The 15,971-nt window shown below is 40.9% G+C and overlaps 1 protein-coding gene across 2 annotated transcripts in view; it reads left to right on the forward strand.

The window, feature by feature from the left end:
• lrp12 (low density lipoprotein receptor-related protein 12) overlaps positions 1 to 15,971 on the forward strand; it is a 64,998-nt gene that overhangs the window by 10,371 nt on the left and 38,656 nt on the right. The window contains exons 3-4 of one of the 2 annotated variants that reach the window (XM_068032299.1): positions 2,464 to 2,599; positions 8,276 to 8,478. In XM_068032299.1, coding sequence (XP_067888400.1) covers positions 2,464 to 2,599; positions 8,276 to 8,478 — 339 coding nt within the window. The remainder of the gene's footprint in view (positions 1 to 2,463; positions 2,600 to 8,275; positions 8,479 to 15,971) is intronic. The other variant, XM_068032300.1, reaches the window with a different exon arrangement.

The following is a 15,971-nucleotide window of genomic DNA, read 5'->3' on the forward strand; positions in this document are numbered from 1 at the left end:
AGACTCATCTATAATTATGTCTTGAGTTTCTCTGCTTGAATGTTCTATCCTGTGTTGTTGCAATTAATGGATATTCCAGATGCCATCTAAAGCCGCACTGCATTAAAAATAGTGATTTTGCTCAAATCATATGATCCGAATGCTTTTGGTATCAGTAAGTCCATTCAAACAAGCTTTGGCAAAGTGCTTTGATGGCCCTAATGCATAAGGGGATGATGATTGTGTTTTACTGTGTTGGAGCGTTTTAGTTCTCTTGTTTCCTGTCCCAGCAAAAGTCTCTAGTGTGATTTTATTTTTAAATCCCCAGTATGTACACGTGTCTCAATTTTGTGGCCCTCAATCTAATTTAGATTATTGAAAGAATACATTAAAATTTATTGTTGTAATATTTTAAAGTAGCACATCAAGTCCCACACTTCATGAAACTAAAGTGAAACCAAGGTGTTGGTTGCAAAACAACATAACTGGAATTTAATTTGGGAATCTGGATATCAGCATTAACTAAAGAAACTAAGAACATACTTAATAAGGGAAGGTTGTATACCAGTGCCACTCCTATGACTTGCAGCTACTTACAGGATACCTTTCTCCCCCATCTATCGTCCTCAGAAAGGCTGCTGTTCTGTGTACCTGGGTCTCAGTTAACTTCACAGCCTGCCAGCTCGAGGCATTGATAGAGATTCAGGGAACTGGGAGGAGCGAGAGGACATTTTCAAATAAAAATAACCACATGGAATTTGTTTAATGTAGCCTTTCAGTGTGCCCTTGGTTGAAACTTAGAGAACCCCTGGTACATGCCTTCCTGTGCCATTTTAGCTACACCAACACTTGTATCTCTCCCATCTGCTGTGGCCTTTCCAAGTTAATCTCATCCATGAGAATTTTCTCCATTCCACTAAGCTCCTGACCACTCGAATTCCACAACCAAAGGACTCCTGTAACCATTCTGTGATTCTACATAAGTCACTGTGACTTTCACTTTGGTGCATTATCTCTCTTGGAATCCTGACACCTTCATTTTACCTAATAACCCATCCTCCATTGTCCAGTTTGGGAGGACAGGCATCACTTGATTATATTTTTGTCTATTCAGTCATAGTTACAGTATCTCTGCAACCTTGCAGCATCATCTTGGTAGCCCACCATGATCCATCCTGGGCTTTTCTCTTCCTCATATGAATGCAGCAACTTAGTGCTATATCTACAGACATGGAGTCAGCTTTTACATTTATCTATTCACTATCCCTTTGATTGCTCCACTTCTCCATGCTTTCAAACTCCTTGACGCATACCAGGCTTGGATGAGCTGTAATTTCTTCCAGCTAAACATTATCATCCTGGCACAAATTCATACCCTCTATACCAATTACAGTCTACTACCTGACCACTCAAGCTGAAGCAGACCCTATGCAGCCTTGACATCCAGTTTAACCCTGAGCTGAGTTTTGAAACCCATATGTTCTCCATTATAAAGACTCCCAACTTCCACATCTACAATATCACCCACTTCTGCTCCACCTCTACCCAATTGCAACTGAAATCCTCATCTGTACCTTTGTTAGCTGCGGACTTTATTTATACCAATGCTCTTATTGTTCACTAAAATAAAAGCAAAATACTGCAGTTGCTGGAAATCTGAATTGAAAATGTTCTGATGAAAGGTCACAGACCTGAAACGCTAACTCTGCTTCTCTCCACAGATGCTGCCTGACCTGCTGAGTATTTCCAGCACTGTTTCTTTTATTGTTCATTTCCAGGCCTCCAGCTCCATAAACTTCAACTCATCCAAATCTTTGCTGTCCATATCCTGTGTTGCACCAAGTCCTGCTGACATACCAGGCTTGTCCTTGCTGATCTATGTTGTCCCTAGTCAGCAATGCCTCAAATTTAAACTCTTCATGCTTCTCTTTAAAAGTAATGGCCTCACTTTGTTCCTACCTCAGCAATCTCAACAAATTGTGTTTATACTTGTATTTAGCTCACCTAGCCTTCCATTGTGCCCCCTCTCCCACACCTTGTTCCCATGATTCTGGCCTGTTGTGCACCACCTCTTCCTTACCACCCCGCTGGTGATTGTGCTGTCAGCAGCTCAGGTCCCACACTGTGGAATGCTCCTTTTCTTTCCTCTTTTGTGCCTCTTTTTCTCATTCTTTCTCTCCTCTCTTGCTCACCTTTCTTTTCTCACTCTCTTTACCCTACCACACCCCTTCATTTCTAAGACACTCCTTAAAAGCCACCTCTTTGGTCACCTCTCTTAATCTCTCTCATCTGCTTCTTTGGCTCAGTGGCAGCTTTTTTTGATTGTAACTCTGAAGCAGCTCAGGAAGGTTTTCCACTTTTAAAAGGTGTTGAATACTTGCAAGATGTGATAATTATGGTTATTTTCTTTCTGGTTACTGCAGTAACACTTTTATTCAGGCAATGAATTAGCGACATTAATTATCCAACTTATCTTTTTCTTAGCTTGTGGAGACACACCAGAGCAGCTCAGGGCACCAAGTGGGATAATTACAAGCCCAGGTTGGCCCTTTAACTATCAGACTAGAGTTAACTGTAGTTGGCACATCCAGGCCAATCAGGAGGAGGTCATCACCATCAGGTAAGCTTGAGCAACTCAGGACAAACTACTAGTGTGTGTAGTACTCAGCACAAATTCAGGACCTGGCTTTTTGCAAAAAATGTTTGAATATTTAACTTATGGAAAGAAAGGGGGATGGTGATAGAGGTCCCTGATAGGTGTAGAATATGTGGTGTGTTATTAATCTGATCAGGAGCATTTTGGGTTCAAACCCCTGGCCTGTGTTGGTAAATCTCATCTGTGAAGGCATTACAATTGGCAGCAGTGGCCCAAGGCTAGGAAGGAGAAATCAGCATTTCTGCTAGCAATGCAGTGACTGCTGCTGGAAGTGAATGTTTGTGGGTATTGAGTGAGGACAGGTTAAGGATTGGCTTAAACTTTGCCCTCATTGATCAAAATTTAATGTCTATGCTCAAAATGAAGAGCAACTAGAGGGAGATACTGCAGGGCTGTTGTAACCAGTGCTGAGAAGTATGAGGGCAACAAAGAGCAGACAGCATCCATCACATGGTCTTGTCCATGCTTGTACAATTTTTAAATCCCCTCTTGATTTAGGTCTTACAATATCCACTAGGCAGCTTAACATTTTATTTGCTACCTGGACTGATGGTGTGAATGATAGATATTCTGAGATATGTCTCTTGCTCTGCCTTTAGTATATTTCAAGTGAGTCAATACTGCATGTTCCTTTTGCAAAATCTCATCACTTTGTATAACTGGACTTAAACTGCAGCTGCCAATCTTCTGCTCAAAAATCAAGGCATCTCCAAGTCCAACAGAATTTGAACAAGCTGATTCAGATCATTTGCCACTGCTGTAATTTTATAAATCTCATTTATATACTCTTGAACACATCTGCAAGTCACTTATGAAAATGAGGAACACAGTTCTCAAAAACAATCTCTGGTGCATCACTAATGACCACCTCCTGTATTATTTGGTCAGATGGAGTTGCCACTCCTGTTGAGCTTATCCTGTCCTTACTTTAACATCCAGATGTGCACATCCATCAAGAGTCACTAGATATGCTAAACCTTTATAAATCACTGGTTAGGCACCAGCTGGAGTATCATGATTAATTCTGGGCACCATATTTTAGGAAGGATGTCAAGGCCTTGGGGAGGGTGCAAAGGAGATTTGCTTGAATGGTACCAAGAATGAGCGTCTTTACTTATCTGGTAAGACTAGAGAAGCTGGAATTGTTCTCCTTAGAGAAGAGAAGATGAAGGGAAGATTTAATAGAGGTGTTTAAATCATGAAAGAGTAAATAGGGTGAAACTGTTTTCACTGGCAGGAGAGTTGGTAACCAGAGAACACAGATTGAAGGTAATTAGTGAAAGAACCAGAAGAGATGGGAGATGAATTTTTTTCTGTAGCAAGTTATGATTTGGAATGCACTGCATGAAGGGTGGTGGAAGCAGATTCAATAGTAACTTTCAAAGGGAATTGGATAAATATTTGAAGGGAGAAAATTTGAGGACTATTGGGAGAGAACAGGGTAGTAGGACTAATTGGATAGCTTTTTCAAAGAGATGGTAGAATGGGTTGAATGGCCTTATTCTATGTTGTAAGATTTTATAATTCTATTATGATAGGAGTAGGAGGCTAGGGTTTTCTTTCTTCTCTATTCCCTAACCTGGGGACACCAAGACCAGTTGTCAACACTTGTACTGTTAATTTTTTTTATTCTTTCATGGGATGTGGGCATCGCTGGCAAGGCCAGTATTTGTTGCCCATCCCCAATTGCCCTTGACAATTGAGTGGCTTGCTAAGCCATTTCAGAGGGCAGTTAGGAATCAACCACATTGCTGTGGCTCTGGAGTCACATGTAGGCCAGACCAAGTAAGGACAGCAGATTTCCTTCCCTAAAGGACATTAGTGAACCAGATGGGATTTGAAAGTGTCTGTAGGGCATTAGTTTTGGCCTTGGGATTACTAGTTCAGTGACATTGCCACTATGCCACCATCTCCCCTACATTAATTGAGATCAGGTAACTTGCACAGACCAGCAACTGAATGTGGGACCTTAGTCTGCATAGCTCAGCTTCTTCCTGGATAAACATGCTGAGAAATCAGGGCCATTTCAAATGTAGTATGAATAATAGGAAGTAGTATACAAATAATGTCCAATTACTTATTTGTTTATTCATTTATACTGTGATTTTACTTTATTTCTAATTTAACAATGGAAATATGATAACATTAATTGTAATACTGCTTTGAGCTGTTATGCAAACAAGCAAAAAAAAGTGTGTTTGTTGTGGACGTGAGAATTTTGGTTCATTATGGTAAATTGCTGATGAATCTCTCGTGCAAATTCTGCTACAGTAAAGATTTTATCCAGATACAACATACAGAAACTGTTATATTTCCAAATGCTGGATGTGCTTAAGTGCATGTTGTATGGCATAAGATTGCTTTTGAATTCCACAGCATGAATATGTCTCTTGTAGAAGTGGGACAGATTTATTTAAGTCATAGGGCCTGCAAAAAAAAAATCAAAATGCCCTTTTGGTGCTCAGGTGACAATTCATGAGTCAAATTATAAATAGTAAAAATCCTTCCTTTCTTGCAAAGTTGGGTAACGGTTTCAAACTTTCATACTGCCAACCTGCAATATTTAGATGATCAATGGAGTGTGGGTGGTGGAGAGAAAGGAAAGTCCTGTTCCTTCAGCTTTTAATTTCCATCTGTGATTCTTACTACAGTTTACACTGCCAGAAATTGTATAAACTGTTGAAGAGCAGCCTGAAATTCAGGATGTGGAGTTGTATGTTTTTGCTGTACATCTGTTAAGGATCAGTTTGCATTGCAGTGTTTAAGTTAATTTCAAAATTTGATCTGGTTGTGAATTTGCAGCAAATGTTAATTAAATAAATGTAATGTTAAAGCAGTCAGAGCTGGGTTGAACTGTGCTGGAGCTAAGTTAAACCGTGCAGGAATTCCCCCTATTTTCTTAATGACCTCTATTCATTTTTCATTGGAAAAAATGATGTTTTCTTTACATCGGTGTTCTGAATCCTAAAGGAGATTCTCAGCAAAAACAAAACTTCCTCAGTGGAAGGAATTGAGTGGGAGGGGAACTGAAGGATTGTATCAGACTGTACATTCACACTTATCATCTTAGAAGCACGCAAAGACTTTGGAAACAAATTGTTTACATCTATGGCCTCAAACTGTACCACACAAAGTTGACTGCTGTGAATGCTTCAAAGGCGGGTGAGCACGAGAAAAGGAAGGGACCCAAAACAAAACGGCATTCAATTTGCTAAAATGTGCATGGGAAACACCTCAATTAGTGAAGTGAGTCTTTGGCTTAGTGGTAGCATTCCTGCCTCTGAGACAGTAGTTGCAGGATTTGAACTCATTCCAGATAGTCCTGGAAAAAGGAGACTGAAGCTCTGAATTCTGAGGTTACATCTGGTGAGGATACTTGTGACCATTGGAAGCGGATAAACCCACTGCTTCCCTGACCCCCACCACCAGACCTCATCACCCTGCAAATCCTTCCACTATTTCACACTATTCTGGTTGGAGTCATACCTAGCACAAAGGAAGATGGTTGTGGTTGTTGGAGGTCAATCATCTGAGCTCCAGGACATCACTGCAGGAGTTCCTCAGGTTAGTGTCCTAGGTCCAACCATCTTCAGCTGCTTCATCAATGACCTTCCTTCAATCATAAGGTCTGAAGTGGGGATGTTTGCTGATGATTGCACAATGTTCGGCACCATTCACAACTCCTCAGATACTGAAGCAGTCTCTGTAGAAATGCAGCAAGACTCGGACACTATCCAGGCTTGGGCTGATAAGTGGCAAGTAATATTCACACTGCACAAGTGCCTGGCAATGACCATCTCCAACAAGAGAGAATCAAACCATCTCCCCTTGACATTCAATGGCATTACCATTGCTGAATCCCCCACTATCAACATCCTAGGGGCTACCATTGACTAGAAACTGAACTGGAGTAGCCATATAAATACTGTGGCTACAAGCAGGTCAAAGGCTAGGAATCCTGTGATAAGTAACTCGCCTGACTCCCTAAAGCCAGTCCACCATCTACAAGGCACAAGTCAGGAGTGTGATGGAATACTCTCCACTTGCCTGGATGGGTGCAGCTCCAACAACACTCAAGAAGCTCGACACCATCCAGGACAAAGTAGCCAACTTGATTGGCACCCCATCCACAAACATTCACTCCCTCCACCATCGACGCACAGTGGCAGCAGTGTGTACGATCTACAAGATGCACTGCAACGCACCAAGGCTCCTTAGACAGCACCTTCCAATCCTGTGACCTCTATCAACAAGAAGGACGTGAGAAGCAAATGCATGGGAACACCACCACCTGCAAGTTTCCCAAGTCACACACCATCCTGACTTGGAACTATATCACTGTACCTTCACTGTCGCTGGGTCAAAATCCTGGAACTCCCTTCCTAACAGCACTGTGGGTGTACCTACCCCACATGGACTGCAGCAGTTCAAGGCAGCTCACCACCACCTTCTCAAGGGCAATTAGGGATGGGCAATAAATGCTGGCCTGGCCAATGCCCACATCCCATGAATGAATAAAAAAAAATTCTTAAGATACAAAAAACAAATGTAGTCTTGAACTTCAATTGTAGTATATGCCACCCAAACTCCTCTCCTTCCTGTGAAGTGCACCCTCAATATTGAACTTAATCAAATCCTCTATCAAACAGAAGAAATCCAGCACAACCATAAAGCTACATGAGACAGTCTCTGCACATAACCTTAAAGGGATTGCACCTCCTTTTTAAAGACGATACCATCTTTTCTGGAATGGCTGTAATTGATAAAATTTGTCAACATTTAATATCAAAATTGCAGAACGTTGCATTGCTTTTCTTGCTTTTACTTTTTAAATAATCAAACAAATTTTCTATTTGCAGTGTTTAAAATGTGCATGTTTACACAATGCAAATGCCAAAGGTGATCTGAAACCTGCTTATAACTGGAAATACATAGGTTGCTGCAAGTGGTTGAGACAATAAAAAAAAAACAGCCCAAAATTGAAGTTAATGTCCCAATTTGTGACATTTTTTGAAGCCCAATACAAACACTAAAATGTCTATTCCTTGTTTCAGTTTTAAACTCAAACTATTTTCTTAGCCTCTGTATCCAGTAAAGATACCCTGTAGCTTGATTTGCTGATATTTATAACTAATAGGAACAAGAGACAGCAAGAATATTTTGTTTGTGTGCTTTGTAAAAAAATGTTTTAGAGCAGCTGGTGGCCTTTTAATTGAAGAATGGCCTGCATGCAAACAGTTATAGATAAAGTTTAAAGGGAGGAAAGTAAATATAAGACTTTCATTTACATAGCATTTTGTGTCCTCAGGAAGGTCTAAAGCGCTTTACAACAAATTGATTGACTTACAAGTGAGGTCACTTGTTATGTAAGCAACTGTGGTAGCCAATTGTGCAAAGCAAGGTCCCACAAACAGCAAATAAATGAAAATCCATATTTAGTGGATGAGGAGCAAAGGTTAGCCAGGACACAGTCCTCTGCTCTTCGAATAGTACCATGGGATCTTTTGTACACTGTCCAGGCTTCTGTTTAACTGCTCATGAGCAGGGTACCACTTCTGACAATATAGTAACTGAATTGATCATAGATGTATTTTGTTGTTTTGCTGTGAAAGTTGAGAACTATAGCACTTTTTGTCTTAGCTTTCAGGATTTTGATATCCAGAGCTCTGCTTGGTGCAGTTCGGACTGGTTAACTATAGGAACATACAAAAGCATTGATGGAACTCGGGTGTGTGGTTCTTCCATCCCAGCACCTTACATTTCTTCAAAAGGCCATGTCTGGATTAAGTTTCATTCAGATGACAGGTACACTGGAAAAGGCTTCCGCCTGTCTTATGTCACAGGTATGTATTGACTTGGTGGGTGTTTTCTTTTTATAAAAGTGAAATGTAGCTTATCTTTTGGTTCTACTGCTGCTCCCTATCTTTAACCTCTTCAGCCCTACAAACCTTCAAGATCTCTGCATTTGTCCAATTCTGGACTCTGGCGCATCCCTGATTTTAATTGTTCCACTAGTGGGAGCCATGCCTTCAGCTGCCTAGGTCCCGAGCTCTGGAATTTCCTCCCTAAACCTCCACCTGTAGCTCTTCTCCTTTAAGACACTTAAAACCTACCTCACCAGTCCTATATCTCCTTATGTGGTACAGTCTCAAATTTTGTTTGATAACATTCCCATGAAGCACATTGTAACATGTTGAAGGTGCTATATAATGCAAATTGTAGAAGTTTTCCCAGCTTCAGAAATTACAAGTTGTTAGCCAGCAGGCTTCTGTTATGCAACCAGTTACTATATTCCAAACCAATCTTTTGACACCAAATATGTTTTAGAAAAATATGTATTTCAGTTTCTTCAGTGTCAAACAGTATTGTTAACCCACTAGCAATTCCATGACATGTTGATGTATGTGCACACCTTAATGGGACACCGTCACCAAGTTGTGAGTTCTGATGAAAGGTCACAGACCTGAAATGGTGTCCCCCTCTCCAAGTACAAATGAATTGCTGCTTCACCTTCAACCTAGTATACTGTGTTCGCTGCTCACAATGCAGTCGCCTCTATATTGGGGTGAACGAACAGATTGGGTGACTGCTATGTGGAACACATCCGCTCAGTGCGGAAGCATGACCGAGCTTCTGGTCGCTTGCCATTTCAACACGCTGCGCTCGCATGCCAACATTTCTGTCTTTCGCCTGCTCCAGTGTTCCAGTGAACATCAACGCAAGCTCAAGGAACAGCATCTGATCTTTCAATTAGGCACTCTACAGCCTTGCTGACTGAACATTGAATTCAATAACTTCAGAGCATGACTGGCTTTTATATTTTTATTTTTTTAACTTTGACTGTTTTTCATGTTGACGGTGCTACTTATTATTCCACTATTAACACTCTATGGACTAATGCTTTGTCTTTCGCCACAAGCATGAACACTTTGTCTTGTGACAGCTTTGTTATTTAATCTCTTCTGCCCTCAGACATCTTCCCTTTTGTTCTCTTCCCCAATACCCCTCCCCCCCCCCCTTCACTTGCTTAAAAGGAAAATTCTTTTCTAACCTTTGCCAGTCTGATGAAAAGTCACAGACCTGAAACATTAACTCTTCTCTCTCCACAGATGCTGCCTGACCTGCTGAATATTTCCAGCACTGTTTTTATTTCAGGATTCCAGCATCTGCAGTATTTTGCTATCATTACATTATCCAAGTGTCCATTTATCATATCCTTTAGAATAGATTCTAGCATTTTCACAATGACTGATGAAAGGCTAACAAGGTCTGTAGTTCCATTTTCTCTCCCTTCCTCAAATAGTGGAAGTACATTTGCTGCCTTCTAATCTGCAGGAACCACTCCAGAATCTGTAGAATTTAATGCATCCATCTCCATAGCTACCTCTTTCAACACTCTGGGATGTAGAATATCCAGTTCCGCAGACTTATCAACCTTCAGCCCCATTAATATCTCCGGTACAACCGTCTTACTAATTTCCTTCAATTCCTTCTTCTCCCTAGTCCTTTGAATCTCTAATTCTGGGAGATTTCTTGTATCATCCTCAGTGAAGACAGAGGCAAAGTAATCATTTAGCTTTTCTGCCATTTTTCTATTCCCCAAAATAAATTTGCCTGACTCTGCCTGTAATGGACCCACATTTGCCCGAGCCAAATGTTATCTTCTTACATACCGATAGAAGCTTTTACAGTCAGTTATGTTTTTTGCTAGTTTATATTCATATTCTATTCTCCCTTTCTTTCAGTTGCTTGGTCCTCCTTTACTGTATTCTAAAATCCTCAGGCTTGCCTCTTTCTGGCAACTTTATAGGCCTTTTCTTTTACTCTTGTACAACCCTCAACTTCCTTTTGTTAGTCAGTGTTGACTCTTTTTGGGGTTTGTGCCTTGAAGGAATGTATAGTTGCTGTAAACTATAATATTTCTTTAAACACTATCCATTGTCTATGTACTGACATACCTTTTAATGTAACTGCCCCAATCCACCTCAACCAATTTGCCCCTCATACCTTCATAATTTCCTTTGTTCAAGTTGAACACCCTGGCTTCAGATTGAACTACCGCACTTTCAAACAGTATAAAATTCGATCATATAATGGTCACTCACCCCTAAAGGTTCTTTTACAAGATTATTAATTAACCCGTTCTCAGTACATAATACTAGATCTAAAATAGCCAGTTCCTCAACATACTGCTCTAGAAAACCATCCCCAACACTCCAGAAACTCTTCCTCCACAGCATTAGTGCCCATTAGGTTTACCCAGTCTATATGTAGATTGAATTCACCCATGATTACTGCATTACCTATGCTTCTTTAATCTGATGAATGCTATGCCCCACACTACCACTACTGTTTGGTGGCCTATAAACAACTGCTGCCAATGTTTGCAGCCCTTTGCTGTTTCTTAGCTCCACCCAAACACATTCCACATTTTGTTTTTCTGATCTGAAATCCTCCCTTACTAATGTATTGATCCCATCCCTTAGCAGTGCAACACCACCTCCTTTTCACCGATCTTTCCTAAATTTCAAATATCTAGTTCCCAGTCTTGGTCACCCTGTAGCTACGTTTCCATTATGGCAATTAATTATGCCCATTTACCTCTTTGTGCCTTTAAATCATCTACCTTGTTGCAAATGCTGCTTGCATTCAGGGAGTGCCCTTAACTTTGCATAGAATGCAGAATAATGTCAAAAGATAGAGTTGATGCTCACCTTTGTTTCGCCTGCCTTCTAATTTCACTTGCTACTTTTCGACTTCCTGTTACCAGCTTTACTTACTTCTAATTTGAGCTACCCCTCAGGTTCCCATCCCCCTGACAGGCTGGTTAAACCCTCCCCAACACCACTAGCAAATCTCCCTGTGAGATTATTAGTCCCAGTCCTGTTAAAGTGTAACCAGTCCATTGTGTACAGGTCCCACCTGCCCTAAAACCAATCCCAATGCCTCAAATCTGATGCCCTCGCTCCTACACCAATTCTTCAGCCATGTGAAGAATGGATCAATCCTGCTATCCTATGCTCACTAGCACATACCACTGGGAGTAATCCTAAGATTATTATTTTGGAGGTCCTGCTTTTTAATTTCCTCCCTAACTCCCTAAAATCTGCTTTCAGAACCTCATCCTTTTTTCTACTTACATCATTGGTAACAATGTGGACCATGACCTCTGGCTGTTCACCCTCCCCCAGAAGGATGTCCTGCAGCCACTCCATAACATCCTCAACCCTGGCAACATGGAGGCAGCATTCACTGGAGTCACATTCACTGCCACAGAAATGCTGGTCTGATCCCCTGACTATCAAATCCCCTATAACCTTTACTCTGCCACTCTTACTTCCCTCCTGTGCAGGAGAGCCACCAATGTTGCCACAGACTTTGCTCTTGCTGCACTCCCCTGAGGAGCCATCGCTCTCATCTGTATCCAAAATGGAAAACCAATTAGCAAGTAAGGGTCAGGGAACTCCTGCACTGCCTGCCTGGTTCTCAGGCTACCTGGCAGTCACCCATTCCTTCTCTTCCTACATGCTGTGAACCTGCAGTGTGACTACCTTCCTAAATGTGCTATCCACATAGTCCTCAGTCTCACAGATGTACAACAGTGACTCCAGCAGCCAGTCAGGTTCCAAAGCTTCTTAAGCCAGTGACACTTCCTGCAGGGCACATGGTGCATTCATGACTTCCCACAAACCACAGGATGTACATTCCACTTGGCTAAGTTGATCTACGATACCATAACTTTAAAAACTTTATATCACAATTAGAATAAGTAGAGTAACTTACCCTGTACAAAAGTAAGAGCCAGCTACTGGAGACTGAAAAAAGGTAGAAAAAGAAAGAAAGGAAGGAGCACTTCCCTCACCAACCAAATTCCCACTTTACATTCTGTGCACTCAAAGCAGCACTATTGTATAGCTGAAGTAGTAATGAGGAAGCCCTGCTTTTATACTTCCTGAAAAACAACTGAGTCAAGCTTCTGAAAACCAGTTTAAGCCAGCTACCTAAGTAACTAGCTGCAGCTGCTCCCAGAGAGCTTGTGTTAAGGCTGCAATAAAACTTAAATTCTCTTAAGGAGTAATTTTTAGTTAATTGCTAAATTGAAGAAAAAAACTGTACTGAGGAAGCCCTGCTTTTATACTTTCTGAAAAACAACTGATCATCATCATCTTAAACACCAATTAGATTGGACCTTAATCTTCTGCACTCAAGGAAGTACACTATACAGTTTAGGCAACTTGTCCTGATAACTTAACCTTTTTAGCCCTGGTATCATTCTGTTGAATCTGCTTTTGAAGGCCAATAAATCCTTCCTGAGTGCAGTGCCCAGAACTGAGCACAGTACTCCAAATGGGGGTCTAACCAGATCTTTATATAACTGCAATACAACTTCCACCTCTTTGTATTCCACACCCCTTGTGATAAAGATCAACATTCCATTAGCCTTTTAAATTATCTTTTGTACCTGTCCACCAGCTCTCATTGATTCCTGTAGGTTTAGTTTAGTGATACAGCACTGAAACAGGCCCTTCGGCCCACCGAGTCTGTGCCGACCATCAACCACCCATTTATACTAATCCTACACTAATTCCATATTCCTACCACATCCCCACCTGTCCCTATATTTCCCTACCACCTACCTATACTAGGGGCAATTTATAATGGCCAATTAACCTATCAACCTTTGGATCCTTAAATTTCTCTGCTCCACACTTCCTAGCTTCTCGCCATTTAGAAAATGCTTTGATCTATCTTTCTTGGGTACAAAGTAGATGACCACACATTTCACCACATTGAATTCCATCTGTCACAGTTTAGCCCACTCACTTAATCTTTCAATGTTTCTTTGCAACTTTCTTCTCCCATCTATGCTATTTGCAGTGCCACCTAACTTGGTGTAGTTAGCAAACTTGGATCTAAAGCTCTCTCTTCTTTCATCTAAGCTATTTCTAAGCACAGTGAAAACATGAGGCTCCAGTGCAGATCCCTGAGGATACCAGTAGTCACATCTTGTCAATTGGAGTACTTGCTCATTGTCCCTATGCTCTGTCTTCTATCTTTGATCCAGTTCCCTATTCATTTCGATAGGTTGTCCCCGATTTGATGTACTCTAATTTTTGTTAGCAGTCTCTTATGTGGAAACTTATTGAGAACTCCCCAGCCCTTCTTCAGTGTATTGGGATTTTTTGCATCGACCTGACTAGTCAAAATAACACACTCAAAATCTCAATTGTCATGAAAACTGAATCTCCCCTCCTGTCACAGACATAAGTTGAAAGTCATATTTTTCTGCCACCCATGTGGTTTAACTATTCTGCACAGTCTTGAAATAGGTTTTTGATTATTTTTGGCAGTAAGCTAGTTTGTGACAAATTTGATGTGCAACGTCTAGGTAATGAAATTTTTTCTGCATATCAAATGAATCTGTTTCTGTGGTTCAATTCTGTTGCCAATGTTGAGCTCAATTTAAGCATAATGAAAATGTTAGCAAACAACCAAGAGGAGGCGTTTGGGACAGATATTGCCCCTCTCACCCAGTGGTTTATGGTATGAAAGAAAGAGAAGTGGAATACATATTTAAACAAACAAACTGAGGTTGAAATATTTTCCCCGCTGAACCTGAAACAAATCAAAAGTAAAGTCACGGAATCAATCTGTGAAGAGTCTGAATCCATTGTCACTAATGATACTACAGATATATTAAAAGCAGCTACTTAACTGGAGTCAGTCAGCACGCATTCTCTCAAGATGAAAGGGATGCTGTCCTCTAGAGAGGAACAAGTGCATACAGAAAATGACTGTTTTACTTAGTCATATAAGGAAGTTTAATTTCCTTTCACCTAAAGGTAATAGATTAAGGCAACAAAACAAAAGCAAAATACTGAAGATGCTGGAAATCTGAAATAAAAGCAGAATGCTGGAAATACTCAGCAGGCCAGGCAGCATCTGTGGAGAGAGAAAAAGTTAACGTTTTAGGTTGATGGCCTTTCATCAGAATTCAGAAGGCTTAAAGCTACTCACTCATTGATTTGAATTAGTGTAGACCAAAGGGAACAGTGCACTGGAGCCCAATGATTATCGCCTGTTATTTTATAGGAGAGTTGAGAAGGGAAGGTCAGGGGGCAGGGAAAGGAAAAAAATTAAGTTCTGGATCAATGGTAACAAGTGCCAGTGACCAAATAGCAAAGAAACCCATTTTAAATTCATGGGGATGGATCATTGTTATCAATGTACATGAATAGGCGTTAGTAGCTACCATTCTTATATAGAGAGAGGTCCAATGTCTATTGGTTAATCTTGGAGGTGGAGGCGCTATCTTTTATCCTACTTCTTTCAACCTAGTTGACTCTGCAAGCTGCATACTTTCTTATCCTCAGTTTTATATTGCAATATTAAGTCATTCACTCTTGTGTAACACTTCTGTCAAAACTTGTGTATTATTAGCATAGCACACCACTCAATGGAAATACTTCCTTAATTTATTATTTGTGTCAAAATAGTTGTTGCTTCTCATCTGATGCTAGTGGGTACTGCAAGGATCAGTGCTTGGGCCACAGCTGTTTACAATCTATATAAATGACTTGGATATCGGGACCAATTATAATATTTCCAAATTTGCGGATGATGCAAAACTAGGAGGGAATGTAAGTTGTGAGGAGGATGCAAGGAGGCTCAAGGGGATTTGGACAGGCTAAGTGAATGGGCAAGAACATGGCAGATGGAATATAATGTAAGTGTGAAGTGATCCACTTCAGTAGAAAAAAAGGGTGAGTAGTTCTTAGATGGTGAGAGGTTGGGAAGTGTTGATGTCCAAAGGGACCTGGGTGTCCTTGTTTGTGAGTTATACTAAAAGCTATATACAGGTGCAGCAAGCAATTAAGAAGACAAATGGTATGTTGACCTTCATTGCAAGGGAATTTGAGTCCAGGACTAAAGATGTATTGTTTCAATTATGTAATGCATTGGTGAGACCACACTTGGAGTATTGTGTACAGTTTTGGTCTCCTTATCTAAGGAAGCATATAGAGTCATAAAGTTAAACAGCACAGAAACAGGCCCTTCGGCCCATCATGTCCATGCTGGCCATCGAGCTCCTATCTATTCTAATCCCATTTTCCGGCACTTGGCCCATAGCCTTGTATGTTACAGCATTTCAAGTGCTCATCTAAATACTTCTTAAATGTTGTGAGAGTTCCTGCCTCTACCACCCCTTCAGGCAGTGTGTTCCAGATTCCAACCACCCTCTGGGTGAAAAAGTTTTTCCTCCAATCCCCTCTAAACCTTCTGCCCCTTACCTTAAATCTATGCCCTCTGGTTATTGACACCTCCACTAAGGGGA

This window comes from Heterodontus francisci, chromosome 5 (genome assembly GCF_036365525.1).
Source record: "Heterodontus francisci isolate sHetFra1 chromosome 5, sHetFra1.hap1, whole genome shotgun sequence".
NCBI classification, from domain to species: domain Eukaryota; kingdom Metazoa; phylum Chordata; class Chondrichthyes; order Heterodontiformes; family Heterodontidae; genus Heterodontus; species Heterodontus francisci.